The 17,258-nt window shown below is 35.4% G+C and overlaps 1 protein-coding gene across 15 annotated transcripts in view; it reads left to right on the top strand.

Annotated features, from left to right (window-relative positions):
- KDM6A (lysine demethylase 6A) overlaps positions 1-17,258 on the top strand; it is a 217,517-nt gene that overhangs the window by 41,970 nt on the left and 158,289 nt on the right. For all 15 annotated transcript variants that reach the window (XM_053579398.1, XM_053579400.1, XM_053579399.1 and 12 more), the window contains exon 3: positions 13,910-14,018. In XM_053579398.1, the coding sequence (XP_053435373.1) occupies positions 13,910-14,018 (109 nt within the window). The remainder of the gene's footprint in view (positions 1-13,909; positions 14,019-17,258) is intronic.

Here is a 17,258-nt window from a genome sequence, read left to right on the forward strand (position 1 = left end):
ATGTTTTGTCTTATTGCTCATTTTTGTCATTTGTGGCTCTCAGTGGCAGATCATAATTTCCTCATGAGTATTTTTTTAGTAAGTTAACTTCTTCCTTACTGATTCCTAGAAGTTCCTTTGTCATTATGAATATGAATGCTTTGTCATTATGTTGAAAGTATATTGTTACAGTTTGTTGCTTGTCTTTATACTTTTTTTGGATAAACAGAAGTTCCAAACATTGGTGTAGTTTAATTTAGCATTCTTTTTTTTTTTTTTTTTGATGACTTGCATTTTTTTTTTTTTTTGGTCTAATTTTAAAGAAATCCTACCTTATCCTGATGGCAAAGGCATTCTTCTTAAAAGTTTATGTAGTTTTTCATATTTAGGTCTTAAATCCATCTGTAATAGATTTTTCAATATGTGGGTTTAGGAGTCCAAGGTAATTTTCTCTTTCCTTTCCTTAGAAATAATTTATTGGCTTACCACCATTTTTTGGTTAAGTTATTGCTCACGAATTTTGTTGTAGTTTTCCATACATGTAAGTTTTGTTTCTGAGCTCTTTGCTGCATTGCCAAATATTTGTATTTGTACACCAGTTTTATTTTTGTGTCTTTTTTGTGATTCATGATATCTGGCACAGTGCCACTTTTCTTGATTAAATTTATGTAGCAGTTCCTTTTCTGTCTCTTTCATAAAGTGTTTCTGTATTGTTTTAGCTGTGTTTAATAAACTGCATAAATATACATTAAAAGATCTCTCAAGTCTTTTTCTCTTATCTAGCATATTTGTTATATTTAATTTTGGAGATCAAATAATAAATATTCATTTTAATATATTTACATATTGATAACCATCTTTGTTTTGGTCTTTTCCCCACTGCAGGTATAGTGAGTTTTTGAGTATGAAGAGTTTATTTTCTTGGTGCATCTTACAAGGGTACATGTGAAACTTAGTAAATGTAGAATATAAATGTCTTAACACAATAATTAAGAAAATGTCAGGAAGGCTGTGTTAACCAGTGTGATGAAAATGTGTCAAACGGTCTATAAAACCAGTGTATGGTGCCCCATGATCGCATTAATGTATGCAGCTATGATTTAAAAAGAAAAAAAAAAGAGTTTATTTTCTTTGGAACTATAGGATGTCTTTTAGGCCAGGGATGTGATTGATTGATTGTACCATGTTTGATTTTGGCCTATATTTTTCATTGTTATTAGTTGAGGGACCATCTACTTGTGAAATGAAGTTATGTTCTACTAGGGTGGAGTGAATTCAGGCTTAGGTCTGTCTGTACGTGCTCAAGAGATCCTTGTTTATACTTATTGAGATAGGCAGTTTTCTTTGAAGAACAGTTTTTAAATAACATGTAAACAATTATTTTTAAAAAATTATTTTACGGGCAGCGCCTGTGGCTCAGTGAGCAGGGCGCCGGCCCCATATGCTGAGGGTGGCGGGTTCAAACCCGGCCCCGGCCAAACTGCAACCAAAAAATAGCCGGGTGTTGTGGTGGGCGCCTGTAGTCCCAGCTACTCGGGAGGCTGAGGCAAGAGAATCGCTTAAGCCCAGGAGTTGGAGGTTGCTGTGAGTGTGTGAGGCCACCGCACTCTACCAAGGCCCATAAAGTGAGACTCTGTCTCCACAAAAAAAAAAAAAAAAAAAATTATTTTACTTTGTACTTAGTTTGGAACTGTTAGCTCACTGAAGTCTCAAGGTTATAGGGAGTCAACTCTTAGGTGGGCTTCAGGGTTTGTGTTCTGTCCCATGAATGAGACCTCTAAACCTAACACTCAGTTTCACATAGGCTTTCAACTGTTTTCATTGAAAACACCAAAAAGTGGTTTCAGTATTCTCTCTGCCTCTGTTTTTTGTAAATTCTGGTGTAGGTCCCTCCCATCTATCATTCTTTGTAAATTTCTCAATTTCTTGCTAGGTTAGGTTCACATTAAGAACTTTTTTTTTTTTTTTTTTTTTTTGAGGCAGAGTCTTACTATGTGGCCCTCGGTAGAGTGCAGTGGCGTCACAGATCACAGCAGCCTCAAACTCTTGGGCTTGAGTGATTCTCTTGCCTCATTCTCCCAAGTAGCTGGGACTGCAGGCGCCTGCCACAACGCCCAGCTATTTTTTTGTTTGTTTGTTTGTTTTGTTGTTGTTGCAGTAGTCATTGTTGATTTTAGCTGGCCTGGGCTGGGTTGGAACCTGCCAGCCTCAGTGTATGTGGCAGGGGCCCTACACATAGCTACAGGCGCTGCCCCCACATTAAGAACTTTTTGTATCCTCTTACTATCATGTCTTATCTGACATTTTAGGTTTTCAGCAAGAGTGGTTGTCTGGAAGTCATTCCCAATTCTTTTCATTTTATTGGCATGGATGGAAAATTGATAGTTTATACTAATTATTGGGAGAATATTATGTTCAGGGTTTGTGTTCTGAATATATATATTATATATATGTTATATATATATTGATGTCTCTTAAGATTGGTGATGGTATATATAGAAAGACTTTCTTTCAGAGACTTTGATTATCCTGTTGTCTTAGGCTTGGCAGCCCAAAAGATTCAGGCTCTCTCTCTCAGCATTCCTGTTACCCATCTATACCTAGTACATTTATTGGAAAACTTTGGTTATAACCAAATCCCAATATCAAATTCCAGGAACACAGCTATGTGTATGGTTAAGTGATAGAAGGGAGAAATTACAGATCCTGACTCATACATTGCTGGGCCAGTACAACATTGGACAGGGGAGAAAAATGCAGTTAGGTCCTTGCTTTATAAGAGAAGGGAAGTATTAACAAATGTTTGATCACGTAGATTTATATACTGTCCAGCAGGGCTGTCCAACTTTTATTTTCCTTTGCCGCACATTGAATGAATAAGAGTTGTCTTGGACCATACAAACACTAATGACAGTTGATGTGCAAAATCCACCCCCCCAAAAAAAAAAAAAAACCACAGTCTTATGCATACTTTTTCTGTTACCTGACATTACAGATAACCCCCCACCCCCACCAAAAGCCCTAACAAAATCAGCATGTGGCAGTCAGGCCTCAGGCCTCAGGCCTCAGGTTGGACACCCCTGCAGAGGTTGGCTTTGTGCAAAAATAGAGAAACTTCTACTCCAGAAGCTCTATAAAGAATTCTTAGGTAGGCTGTGCCTGTTGGGCTGGGTGTGGTGCCTCACACCTGTAACCCTAGCATTCTGGGAGGAGGATTGCTCGAGCTCAGGAGTTTGAGACCAGCCTGAGCAAGAGCGAGACCCCTATCTCTGTTAAAAAATAGAAAAACTAGCAGGGCACTGTGGCAGGCACCCATAGCTACTGGAGAGGCTGAGTGAAGAGAATCCCTTGAGGCTAGGAGTTTGAGGTTGCTGTGAGCTATGAAGCCAGCACCCTACTCTGGGCAACGAAGTGAGACTGTGTCTCAAAGAAAAAAAAGGTAAATACAAACTGGGAAAAGATACTCTTTATGTATAAATAACAATTTATGACATAGTTATGAAATGAACTAAAATGTACAGATCTGTGCACATTCCATGAATAGGTTGATAATTTATGAAATAAATAATAAACTCAGCTATTGAATGTTTATAAAAAGCAGTGAAAGAAGTGAAAATGAATACTTGTGGAAGGTTATTGGTTCAGTTTTGCTGGTTGCAACTTATCAAAAGCTTAAATTGTACTTTTCATTTGACTGTGAGAGATTTATCCTAAAGAAATACAAGTTTGTCAAATTACGGTCTCAGAGAAATAATAGTAGTAAAAACTTGGTTAACAACCAGATACTCCAGTAAAAACAAATCATAGTTTAAATGCTCAATAAAATACCTTGCAGATGTTAATTTTCAGACAGTTATATATGTTTTGATATGGCAAACATCTAATATATTGAATCAAAGAATTAGTACAAATAAACTATTTGTTTATATGCACAGAGAAAAGTCCGAGAGGATATATTCACATTGATTAAATGCTTTCTTATTTTACCTATCTTTGGGGAGAGGCCTTTACTTTGTTGTAGTTTCTCTAGTTTTAGAGTTTTTACACATTTCAATAAATTAAGCGCCTACATGTTAGAAATTATAGAATTCAAGGCAGTTCATGCTCATAAATGCTATTTCTTTCACATTTTTGTGCAATCTGAAGTGCTTGCTCCTTTTTTTGTGCATTTATTCAGAAACATGTATAAAGCAAAGGAGTGCATACATACATACTTTGGTACTAAAGATAATTTGAACTGCGTATTTGCCCAGGGTACAGATAATAGTCTTTTACCTTCATGAAAAGGTGGTCTACATAATTTTGCTACAGACTTGCTTTCTTTGTATATTTTTCTAACTCTGAATTAAATGTGTGCAACTGAAATGACAAGGAGAATGACTGCTATATAGGATTGTTTCTGTCTACCTCTGGATAAATAACAGACCCTGTAGTGTAGTAAGCAAATGAGGTAAAAAATAGGTTATAATACCCACTGCTTCATATGGGAAATCTCAGGATCACTCTGGGTTTTATTCACAGAAGATACTATGAAGTGAAATTATCTCTCACACTCCCCTAATCTCTAAATTTTAAGTATATATTATTTTAAAGATTATGTGAGGCTAACTTAATTCGTAAGATTATTTTGAGTTAAGAAGACTTTATAAATAATGTACTTAAATATATCCTATCTTCACAATGCTACATTTAGCATGCTACAGAAAATTTATTTGCAAAATAACCTAGCCATTGTGTCAGAACAGCTTCTTTTTATTTCATTTTTGCCCTTGGGGCATGTGTGTGTGCATGCATATAGAATCCATTAATTTGTTTGGCTGCATGCATCTATGATGAAGGTTTTGGAGTTAGTAGAAAACTAGCAACTTAAGGCATCCTCAGATTTTTTAAACCGGGGGCCAATTCACTGTCCCTCAGACCGTTGAAGGGCTGGACTATAGTTAAAAAACAAACAAACAAACTGTGAACAAATTCCTATGCACACTGCATGTGTCTTATTTTGAAGTAAAAAAAAACAAAACGAGAACAAATACAATCACACTGCCTCATGTGGCCTGCGGGCCTCAGTTTGAGGACCCCTGGACGGTTTGCTTTGTTGCAGCTGTATTTGGCCTTTCTTTGCCAAAAATACAAAAGAGCAAAAACTTAACACTACGTAAACTAAGGAGATATCGTTTAGGTTACAGGATAAAGTTGTTTAACATTTTTAGATCCACATTTAGTCTGAACTAGTGCACTATTATTATTATTATTAATTTTTTTTTTTTGCAGTTTTTGGCCAGGGCTGGGTTTGAACCTGTCACCTCTGGCGTATGTGGTCGGCACCCTACTCCTTTGAGCCACAGGCGCTGTCCCTAGTGCACTATTATTAACATTATATGTACCTACACACTTATGTTTTAGCAGTAGTGTTTTGCTTTTCTGCCACAGGTGGTTATTGGATATAGGACTTTGATTTTGTTTTTTGTTTTGGATGTATGTGTATGTTTTATAATATTTTTTGTTTTGCTTTTGTAATGATTGCTTTTTATAATAATTTAAAATAAAGAAGGGGTGAGAATACATGGTAAAGAGCCAAGGTTAAGTCTGTGGAATGAGGAGAGCTGGGATGGGGATTTTGTATGTTGCTTTTCTCCTTGGTGCTTGGTATGGAGACAGAGTTGAGGGAAGAGCTAGTGTGTAGGAGTATATGAGGAAGAGCCGGTTATGGATTTGACTTTGGGTCCCTAGGCATGGCCTAAGTTGAATACCTTATTGTTCACAGGCTCTGGAGCCATACTGTTTGAATAACTCTTGCTAGTTAGTAACTCTGTGACCTTGAGCATAGAATTTACTTTCTTTTGCCTCAGTTTTCCTATTAGTGCAATAGGATAATTATTATGATAGATTACCTCATAGAGTAATTATGAGGATTAAGTGAGTTAGGTATATGTAAAGTGCTTAGAATAGTGTTTGGTACACATTAAGAGCTGAGAAATTAGCTAGCAACACTTTAATTACTAAGTTGTCTACTTTGATTTCAGTAGCATAGTTCTGTGAGAATATTTTGCAGTAGCAAAGTGTTTAACATAGTTTATTTGAAAATAATGGTACTTAAAGTAGTGTGATGATTTTCTTTCTTCCCTTTCCTTTCCTTTCTTTCTTTGACAGAGTCTCAAGCTGTCACCCTGAGTAGAGTGCTGTGGTGTTACAGCTCACAGCAACTTCAAACTCTTGGGCTTAAGTGATTCTCTTGCTTCAGCCTCCCCAGTAGTTGGGACTACAGACGCCTGCCACAACGCTCTGCTATTTTTTTTTTTTTTTTTGTTGTTGTTTAGCAGGCCCAGGCTGGTTTCAAACCCGCCAGCCTTTATATATGTGGCCAGTGCCATAACCACTGTGCTATGGGCACGCCCAAAAGTGCTGTGATGATTTCCTGAATGGTGCATACTAACTAGCATTCAGCACCTCTAATGAATTCAGAGTAGTAGGTCTAGAGAGGCTGAGAAATCTTAAGTTGAGACTGATATGTTTAATTTTTGCTAGAATGACTATAGTGATGCAAAAGATGTGTATTAGTTGAAAATAGGAAAAATGAGGGTGAGGTTATGTGTAAGTTTCTTTACCTTTTCTAAAATGTCAAGAAAGGGTGACAGTTAACTGGGTTTCTTTGTTCTTCCTTATTCTGTACATGTTAATGATTATTTCATTAGGCTGTTTTTGTTTGTTTGTTTTTGTTTCTTTTTTCTTAAACGGGGAAAGAAGGTTACAACATTCATTTCTCTCTCAAAGAATTCTCAGAAGCAGTCAGTTCTGGCCTGCACTGGAACTCTAGTGTTCTAGGAACATGGACTGTATTTCCTTCTCTGCCATTCTCAGCTGTGGTCTCTACCTCATTCACAAGTGTTACTGAAGCTCTTTCCATCTGGGTGATTATAGCCAGTAGGCAGAGAAGGAGCTGAGATGGAGTATATTTATCACCAAAGTGCTGGGAATCTGTCTTTATTCTGTGTAAACATGTACCCAATTAAATTTAGGGGTTCTGCTGACAAAGGAGAGGAGAAAGCATATCTGAGGCACCTAAAATCTGAAGCAAGTTACGAAACAGCATTTATATAAATGTGTAAATATTAATTATGAAGCCTGAAAATAATGTGCTTACATCTGCACAAAATCTTGAATGTGGTAGAAAAATTTTTAACATTTATTGCTTCGGGAAAGGGAACTGAGGTGGCTGAGGTCAGGACTGAGAGAAAGACTTTTTACTACACACACATACACATATCGTTTTGAATTGGCAATATGTAAATTGACTTCAAAAATAATAAATGTCTTCTTCCTCCCCTCCCCGCCCCAGACAGAGTCTTGCTTTGTCTCCCTCCATAGAGTGCTCTGGCATCATAGTTCACAGCAACCTCAACCTCTTGGGCTCAAGTAATTCTCTTGCTTTAGCCTGCCAGCTAGCTTCAGCCTCCTGAGTAGCTGGGACTATAGGCTGCAGCCACAATGACCAGCTATTTCTAGAGAAGGGGTCTTGCTCTTGCTCAGGCTGGTCTCTAGCCAGTCAACTCAGGCAGTCTACACACCTCGGCTTTACAGAGTGCTAGGATTACAGGTATGAGCCACAGCGCCTGACCTGAATAAATGCATTTAAAAAGAAAAATCTAGATGTTTGATATATAAATTCAGGAATAGACTTGTCATTAAGATTCAGTAATACTGAAGATTATAATTCGGTTGAAGTTTCAAAACTGATTCGGATTCAGGTAGTTTCAGTCCCTTTAACTTAAGGATATTTAAGGTGTTTTAAAAGCAGTCAGCCAAAGGCGTTGCTGAGTATCTGCAAAGGGGAAGAATTCCTTCTTGGTTTGTGAGGCATCTTTTGGGTAGGACATGAGTTTTAATGATGCAGATATTTTTAGAGATTTTTTTATGGGGGCAGGTCAGAAGGCTAGTATGTTTGTTTAGAAATTTATTCTGGAAATTTGAAATGAATAAACTAATTGGAATTAAGAGAGAGATATGCAGGCGTGTTTGTGGGTATGTATTACATAAATGTTATATGTAATAATGTCTTTTTACACATAATGTAGACTAATGAAACATGCTAATAACTAAGTAGGTGGTGATAATGGTAGTGGTGGAACATGTTGAGAAACACCTTTTCCTGATGTCATCTATATTGCTGTAACAATCTGATCAGATTTATGTCCAAAGTAGCTGGAGTGATCTGCTATAGTTATGCACATTACCACATTTTCATATACCACATCTTTCCCAAAAATGTCTGAATAGAAAGCTGTTAAAAATATAGGAAGTTAGTGGGATGAAAAAGTTTGATGTGGAGTTGGAGTAGAGTGGGCTTTGTGTTCAGGAACTGTGCAAGAAAAAGTTTGAGTATTTAGGTTGGGACTAGTACTTACTTTTTTACCCCCTGTCACCCAGGCTGGACTGAAGTGCCTATAGCTCACTGTAACCTGAAACTGTTGGGCTCAGGCAGTCCTCTTGCTTTAGCTCAGCAGTATGAAGTTGTGATGAACCATGATGATACCGCCACTGCACTCTAACCCCAGCAACAGAATAAGACCCTGTCTCTCCAAAAAGAAAAAAGATTTTGGAATTGTTAGCACGGAGGCTTAATGGAGACCTGAGTAGTTTCTCTTCACCCTCCCTCTCCCCCCTTCTCCACCTTCCTTCTCTTCCCCTCCCCCCTTTTCCTTCCCTTTCTGCCTCCCCCCCTTTCCCTCTCCTTCTTTGAAAGAGTATTTAAACAGAAGTTAATAGGGTGCAAAAATGACTCTTTGAAAGTGCCTTTAGTTAGGGATCAAGATAATGAAGTAGAGCTAAAGAAGAAAGAATGAGGAAGGCAGGTGGGTTAGAAAAGAGGATCCAGGAAAAAAAAATGATATAGAGTAAAATAAAAATTACATAAGAGAGGCAAGAACCAGCTAGTTTTCACCTGATACCTAGTAGGTAATAAAGTCTCCAGGATGGAATAGGTGCTCATTGATGAGTGACTAGCATAATACTGAGTATTTTTAATTATCCACACATATTGTCAACTTTAGTACTTTTAAAAAATCTTATGGTAAAATCTATATAACATGAAATTTATTGTTTCAACTATTTTTAAGAGTACAGTTCAGTAGTGTGCTGCCAGTCTTCAGATCTTGCAAAACCGAAACTTTATAGCCCCATTAAACAACTGCCAATACTTAGTGGTCTTCCTAAAAATGTTTGCCGTACTTATCTCCTTTAAGATAATACAGAGTTTTTTTCTTTTCCCCTGAAATAACAGAATTAGTAAGTCTTAAAAGTATATTATATTGAGTGGTTTTTTATTAAGAAAGCTACAAGCTTCTAAAAACTGCAATTCTTGCATAATTCTTTTTATCTTATTTTTTCTTACATAATTCTTACAGAGTTATACTTAGGATCATTGAAGCCCAAGGAATCTTTTAAAAATGCAGCTTGTAATAGTATCCAAAATAGGAAGTCTCCTTTCGAGCTCTCACTAAAAATAGCTTAGTAATATGTATGCTTTTAATTCTCTGCATTGATATGAGTCAAAGCCCATTTAATTTCTGGCATGGTTAATTTTTCCTATTTTCTGATTTTACTCAATTAAACAATATTTGTAAGTTATACCCATTCATTGGTCTGATATCTGGAGCTACCCAAAGTACAAATGATCTTCTCTCCTAAGTGATAGCTTTTTATTTTAAATAAAACTACGGCATTCTGGATGATTCTTCTTATTTAAACTCAGTCAAAATAATTTCCACATGACAATTTCCACATCCTTTACCAAACTTGTTACTCTCTTTATGTTATCACCTGCTAAAATGTATTACTCAGAACTGATGATAGTATTAGAGGTCTAGTCAGACCGGACCTTGGTGAGCTAATTATTGCTTTTGATGTGTATAATCAAACTTTATGAATTTGGGCTATGAATACTTTTAAAATAGCTGTATTTCATGGATGACACATTGCCTGGTAGTACTTGAATCAAATCCTTTAATCTGTTTTAAGTAGTAGTTTGTTTTTATTATATTCCACCTAAATGGTTCAGTTTATTTCAAACCATTGAGATATTTAAATCTACATTTTTTTAAACCATTTGTATATTGCCTAACTACTTCAATTAATCTCTTAAAAGAATTGTTTAAAAGTTGCCTATATTTAGCAGTTCTAAAATGTAGATAGGGTTAGTTTTAGTGATGCATTGTTCAAGTTCATTATAAAAGATTAATACTGAACATTAAAAAAATTATATGGCTGTATTCATGAGCTCTGAACTTTGTCAGAGTTTAGAAATACAAGGTAGTGGTACTGTTACTGTTCTGGGATAACTGATTTTTTAAAGTAATAAAGATAAAGCAGATACCAAGCACAAATTATATTGAACGTTGTGGAAAATGGCTCTATAATAGGAGGAAGACATCTAAGCTTTCTATCTACCTGGGAATATCTTAGTTTACTCTTCCTGTGTTTAGTAATTGATGATAAACTTTTTATTTTCCTTCTCTATGTTTTTCTGGTAGTTGAGTTGGTAAAGGTTATAGATGTGCAAGCCACCAATTATAAAAAAGTTATAGTATGTAACTGATTTTTGTGGAGGTAGTTGCTCATTCCCCATTTTAAGATATTCCATTTTTATAGGCTTTTCATTTGTAAACATAAGAAATTTCACTTTTCTAATATTTAGCATATAGGAGTAGGTTGAATATTTAGTTGTTTTTAAGCTTTGAAAGTTATCTAGGTCTGCACTATCCAACTTGGTACCCATTAGGTGTATGTTTATTTAAATATAAATAAATGTTAAAATTAAAAAATTCAGTTACTTCATTGCACTAGCCATGGTTCAAGTGTTCAATAGCCATATGTGTCTACTGGCTACTATATTGAACAGTGAAAATTATGAGGATATTTTTATGTCTGTAGAAATTGCTTTATTGATTGATACTGACTAGTACAAATGATTTTCATTCAAATTTCTGATCATACTTACAGCAAAGGTATAAAATGAGCCCTAGAGGAAAGCATAATAATTCTTCTATGATTTTTATAAGAGGAGAAATGATATAGATTAATTATGAAAAATCTAAAAAATATAGAGAAATAGAATAAATGAAATAAGAAAATTTCTGTATAGGGTGGCGCGTGTGGCTCAAAGGGGTAGGGCGCCGGCTCCATATGCGGGAGCTGGCCGTTTCAAACCCAGCCTTAGCCAAAAACTGCAAAAAAAAAAAAAAAATTCTGTATGGCCCAACTACAGACTTTTTTGTGTTTAACATTTGTTTTATATTCTTAATCTTTTCTTTGCAGTTGTATGCAAAGACTATATTGGATGATTTTACTAGTGTATTTTTAAAATTGAAAAAAGCAAGACTATGAAAGTAATCTTTTTAACTAGAAATATTTTTGTTTTATAGAAGTTTAAATGAATACTATTCTAAATCTAAATAATAATTATGTATCTTCTGTGATTATTATTTGCCTTTCAGTTGAAGATGTTATAAAGATAAGATGTTTCATTCTAAAATATTGTGTGAGTTAGGAGTATTGAACATTATTCCAAGTTATTTATTTTCCTTAACATATAGCTATTTCTAATATCAGAATTACCTCAAACACTTTAGATAAATTCATGTAGTTTCACTGTGAAATGATGACACAATGTGCTTAGAAATTTTATTCTGTCTTCACACTTTTAATTTTCTCATTGTTGGTATTTTGGCTCTGTTAGCATGATATTTGACCACCAAGATTAGTTTGTTAGGTGCATGGTAGCTTTATGGGAAAATTATTGAGAATTTGTTAACCCTGAGTTTATGAGAAGGTGAATTTAAAATTCACCCATTCTGGTTTTTACCTGGTGTTATGTTTCATAATGATCAGTTATATGTAATATTAATTTTGTAGCAAATGAAATGGCAAATATGTAATATTAATTTATATGTAATATTTTATGGGAAATGGAAGATTGGCAACTGATGATCATGGCAGTAGCATCCAGGGTGATGAGAGTAAGTATAGGATGTTGGCATTTTTTTTTTATTTAAATCATTAAAGAAAATTTTTTTGTGTTTGTATTTTGAATTCTTTTTACTAGGAAAACATACTTACAAATTTAACATTAGCCATAAGAAGCTATCAGAAAGGAGTAGGAAATATTTCTAAATATCTAAGAGTTTAAAAAAAGACAATCACTACTTTAAAAAAAAATAAAAAAAGACAATCACTATTTTAATGAGTGCTTTATTTACAATGCTATTATTAGCGTTAGAAAGTCATTTATATAACATTAAGAATTGTTATAATGTAGTTTAATAATTTCATGAATTTCTCTGATAATAAAGCACTGTAGCAAATTGTATTTTTGTACTCTAACCATCTGCCAGATAAGAATTATATATAACTTAAATGAAGAGGATATTGAAATTTTATGCTTCCAAATAATAGTAATTTCTGAGACTTCAGTGTAGCATTCAGACTCTTTTAATTATAGGGAAACAGAATGATTACTTCTCAGTGATTGTGATTTGGTGTATATTTTAGAGAGCTAAGAGTAGAATAGGAACTGAAGACAGTTCTTTTATGAATCTTGGGATAGTAGAATCAACCTAGAATTTGCCTTATTTAGGATGGGTTATCCAAACTTACTGAGTATTTATGTGTGTGCTTTGGATAGTTAATTTCAGGAAATACATTTGAAACTCTGTCTAAGGCTCTGTATTGCATAGGAGAGAAAAAATGAAGGCATTCCAAGTGGATACTCTGTCCCATCTTACCCCCCCTCCCCCCATTTTGTTATACCAGCAAAGCTCTTGAAATGGTAGTGAGAAGAGTTTTTGATAATAAGCTAAAGGAATTCCTTGGTTTGTGGGCACCAAACCTGGGAGTGTTCCTACTAATGTACCCAGAGATTTGAGAAATCACACACATTTCTTACCATTGACTGCAAGACAAACTATAACAGCAACTTTGTGGAGTATTTAGTTGTTAGCAGGGATATTGTGACAAAATTATTGGGAAGCTTGAAAGAATTAGAGCTTTGTTTTTATATGAGAAGCTGAAGAAACAATTGTTAAGTACCTATTGTGTGGTAAGTACTGTGATAAACCCTTAGAGAAGTGTTCTAATTTTAATCCTTTTGTCTGAGCTTTGAGGGTAGGTGAAATTGAGGGAGGATTGAATTCTCCAAGATCTCTTACAGCAAATGAAATGGCAAGTGGGGTTTATAGTCAAGACTCTAGAACTCTGTTTTCCTTTGTTCATTTTCTCCTACAGTCTCCTGGATTATACGTTAAATTAAAAAAAGAATAGATATCCTTAAAATAATGTTTTTTTCTTCGGGGAAGGAAATGTGAGAGTGAATATGCATGTATTGGAGCAGAGGTAAGATTTAGGAATAGAGTTGGTATGTTTGAAGTATATCATGAGAAGAGGATTGAGAGGTACTTTGTGGTAGTTTAAAATTGATAGAGGTTCTAGCAAAAAGTAACCATTCAATATAAAGGATACCTATTCTTAATACTCTAGAGAGTATGAATTTTGACATAATTCAATAAAGCTCTTCCTACATGTGAGAAAGATGGATATTATTTGTGTTGGAGAGCAGTTTTGTTATATTGATAGGGACCATAGTAATAATTTAGATTCGCAACTTATGATTAAAGTTATCAGAGTGTTCCTGCATTATCTTATTTGGCAAGTATTGTTTCCATTTTATAGATGAGAAAAACACTTATGTCATAACTAGTGGCTCTTTTAATAAATACTTAGTGAAGCTGTTCCTTCCGAAGAATAATTTTGAGAGAGAAGTAAAATTTTCAGTGTTTATTTCTAGGGTGATTGAATGTAAAAAATATATATATATTAGCTCAAGGAGGAAATGCATTTATAGTTTTATTTTTTTCAAATATTTGTATTTTTTTATTTCTAGGCTGTTCGCTGCTACGAATCTCTAATCTTAAAAGCTGAAGGAAAAGTGGAGTCTGATTTCTTTTGTCAATTAGGTCACTTCAACCTCTTATTGGAAGATTATCCAAAAGGTAATTGTTTTCTTGTTAATTATTGTTTGATTTATATATGTGTTTAATTGTAATTGTACTCTACAAAGGATACTACCATATTCACTTCTAAGAAATTGTAAGCTCATGAAGATAATAAACAACGATAAAGAAAAGTGGAGTAGATAGAAATGGAAAAATGTCATGTAGCTCCATGCAGATCATCAATAAGTTGATCATTCAGTAAAACTAAAAACCATCTACATGTGCAATGCGGTTTTGTTTGCCTTGGGAAAATTCCTACACTGTAAAGGCCCTCCCAATACTAGAAAGTGAGTTAGTTTGATGTAGGTATGTGTACATTGGTGGGCACTTTTTTTTTTTTTTTTGTTAAATTTCAGGTTAATGTGAGGGTACAAGCAAGTAGGTTACATTATTTGCCTCTGTTAGGTAGAGTCTCTCTTGTAGTTGTGTTCCACACCCAAGAGGTGTGCCATATACACATTGTGCTCATCAAGTGGGAGCACGTGGTGGGCATTTTGGAAAGATAACACAAACTCAGCCATTTTTATTTTTATCTTGGCTAAAAACATTTCCATTTTACCTAGAAAATATTTGAATGAAAATACAGTCCACAGGCATATTATTGTAAAGGTAAGTAATACAGAGAGATGAGCCTCGAATAAAACCAATTTTTTATTCATTTGAAATTTTCCATTAAGAAATAAGTGAGTCAAATAACTGAAGGTCCTTAAAGATGTGCCCTTTTTGTGCTACTAATACTCACTTACTCTGACTCTGTCTCCTCTCCTGCCTGCAGAACGCCAGCACGGCGTCTCTGTGCTGAAGATTACCAAGCTGTACTACAGACTAAGATCTATCTTTCTAAGAAGACTGCTTTACTCTCTCTAAACTCCTGACTTAAATCCTTATCAGGAAGTTAAAAGCATCCCCAAATTTTACCCCTACTTCAATACCAAAGGAAAAATCCACACTAATGGAAAACTGTTCTTAAAAAGCAAGAACATTTTAAGACCTTTTTATGTTAGTAAACAAACATTTTGATGTGGAGTGGATGGATGTGTTATGCTTGTTTTCAACAAGTGTGTTTAGTTGACAAAATACCTAGCAAATAATACTAGGGCTAGAATCAAGGACTGTTGGTATTTCATGTTGATGTTTATTATGCTATTAGGTCAAGTGAACATTTTCCTAATGAATATGCAGTTTTAGTTAGAGGCACGTATACTTTGTGCGGTTTGAAGTTATCCTTATTTCCCAACTCACCTGTTACTCACAGTTGTATTACCTTTAACATTATGTAAATATTTCTGAGTTTCTGTCTTCTAATCTGTTCAAAGGGGGGAGGAACTGGTGAATGACATTTTACGATTTTTGAGATTATGTGACACTAGTACTTAGCAAAATTGATTCCGTTCAACAGAATAATGAGTGTTAACAATTAATACCCCTTACCTATTTTCAGTTTAATTAAAGCTGGTTATATATTAAAGGAAACTGTTATACCAAAAAAACACAACCAGGCATATTCCAGAGATAGTGTGGGTTTAGTTCCACACTACTGCAGTAAAGCAAATATTGCAGTAAAGAGTCATTGATATGAATTTGTTTGTTTCCTAGTGCATGTAGTAATGTATAAAAGTTATGTTTACACTATGTTATAGTCTGTTAAGTGTGCATTATGTCTAAAAAAAATGTAATATACTTTAATTTGAAAGTACTTTATTGCTTAAAAAAATGCTAGCAATCACCTGAACTTTCAGTAAGTTGTAATCTTGCTGATGTAACCTTGTCTGCCTAAGATGTTGAAAGCTGCTGACTACTCAGGGTGGTGGTTAATGAGGGTGGTTGTGGCAATTTCTTAAAATAAGAACAATGAATTTAGCCCCATCAATTCTTCCTTTCATGAAAGATTTCTTTCTCTGTAGCATGTGATGCTGTTAGAAAGTAGTCTACCTACTGTGGAACTTCTTTCAAAATGGGGAGTCAATCCTCTCAAACCCTGTTGTTGCTTTATCAAATAAGTTATTGTAATATTCTGAATCCTTTGTTTGTCATTTCAACAATGTTCACAGCATCTTCCTCAGGAGTAGATTTCATCTCAAGAAACTACTTTCTTTGTTCATCTATAAGCAACTCCTCATCCATTTAGTTTTTATCATGAGATTGGAATAATTCAGCTGCATCTTCAGGTTCCTCTAGTTCAGTGGTTCTCAACCTTCCTAATGCTGCGGCCCTTTAATATAGTTCCTGTGGGTTGCGACCCATAGGTTGAGAAATGCTGTTCTAGTTCGTTCTTTTGCTGTTTTCACGACATCTGTGGTACTTCCTTCCACCTCATTTAGTCTTCAAACACTCAAAGTCATTCATGAGGATCAGAATCAGCTTCTTTGAAACTTGTGTTAATGTTGGTATTTTGGCCTCCTCCTGTGTCACCTTGGTGGAGTGCTGTGGCGTCACAGCTCACAGCAACCTCAAACTCTTGGGCTTAAGCGATTCTCTTGCCTAAGCTTCCCAAGTAGCTGGGACTATAGGTGCCCGCCACTAATGCCCGGCTGCTTTTTGGTTTCGGTTGTCACTGTTTTCTCTGGCCCAGGCAGGGTTCGAACCCACCACCCTTGGTGCATGTGGCTGGTGCCATAACCACTGTGCTACAGCTACCGAGCCACAAATGTTCTTAATGGTATAGAGCAGTGGCTTTCAACCTTCCTAATATTGCAACCCTTTAATAGAGTTCATGTGGGTCGCAACCCACAGGTTGAGAACTGCTGGTATAGAGAATGGTGAATTCCTCCCAAAAGGTTTTCAATTTACTTTGCCTATATCCTTGAGAGGAATCACTATCTATGGCAGCTATAGCCTTATGAAATGTATTTCTTAAATAATAAGACTTGAAAGTCAAAATTACTCCTTCATGCATGGGCTGCAGAACATACGTTAGCAGGCATGACAACATTAATCCCCTTATACGTCTTCATCAGAACTCTTGGATGTCGGCACACGTGGATTTTCAATGAACAGTAATGTACTAAGAGGAACTTTTTTTTCCCTGAGTGGTAGGTCTCAAAAGTGGGGTTAAAATATTCAATAAACCCTGCTGCAAACAGAGGTGCTGTCATCCAGTGTAGCAGCCCGTATAGCCTATGGCTAGGAGGAGTGAGTTATAAGAAATACTTGTATAGCTCAATAATGGAACACCTTGGTGGAAAGGGCATGGAGAGGGATAAAGCTCTCCTAACAAGCATGAGAGAGCTTGTGACA

This window comes from Nycticebus coucang, chromosome X, assembly GCF_027406575.1.
Source record: "Nycticebus coucang isolate mNycCou1 chromosome X, mNycCou1.pri, whole genome shotgun sequence".
NCBI classification, from domain to species: domain Eukaryota; kingdom Metazoa; phylum Chordata; class Mammalia; order Primates; family Lorisidae; genus Nycticebus; species Nycticebus coucang.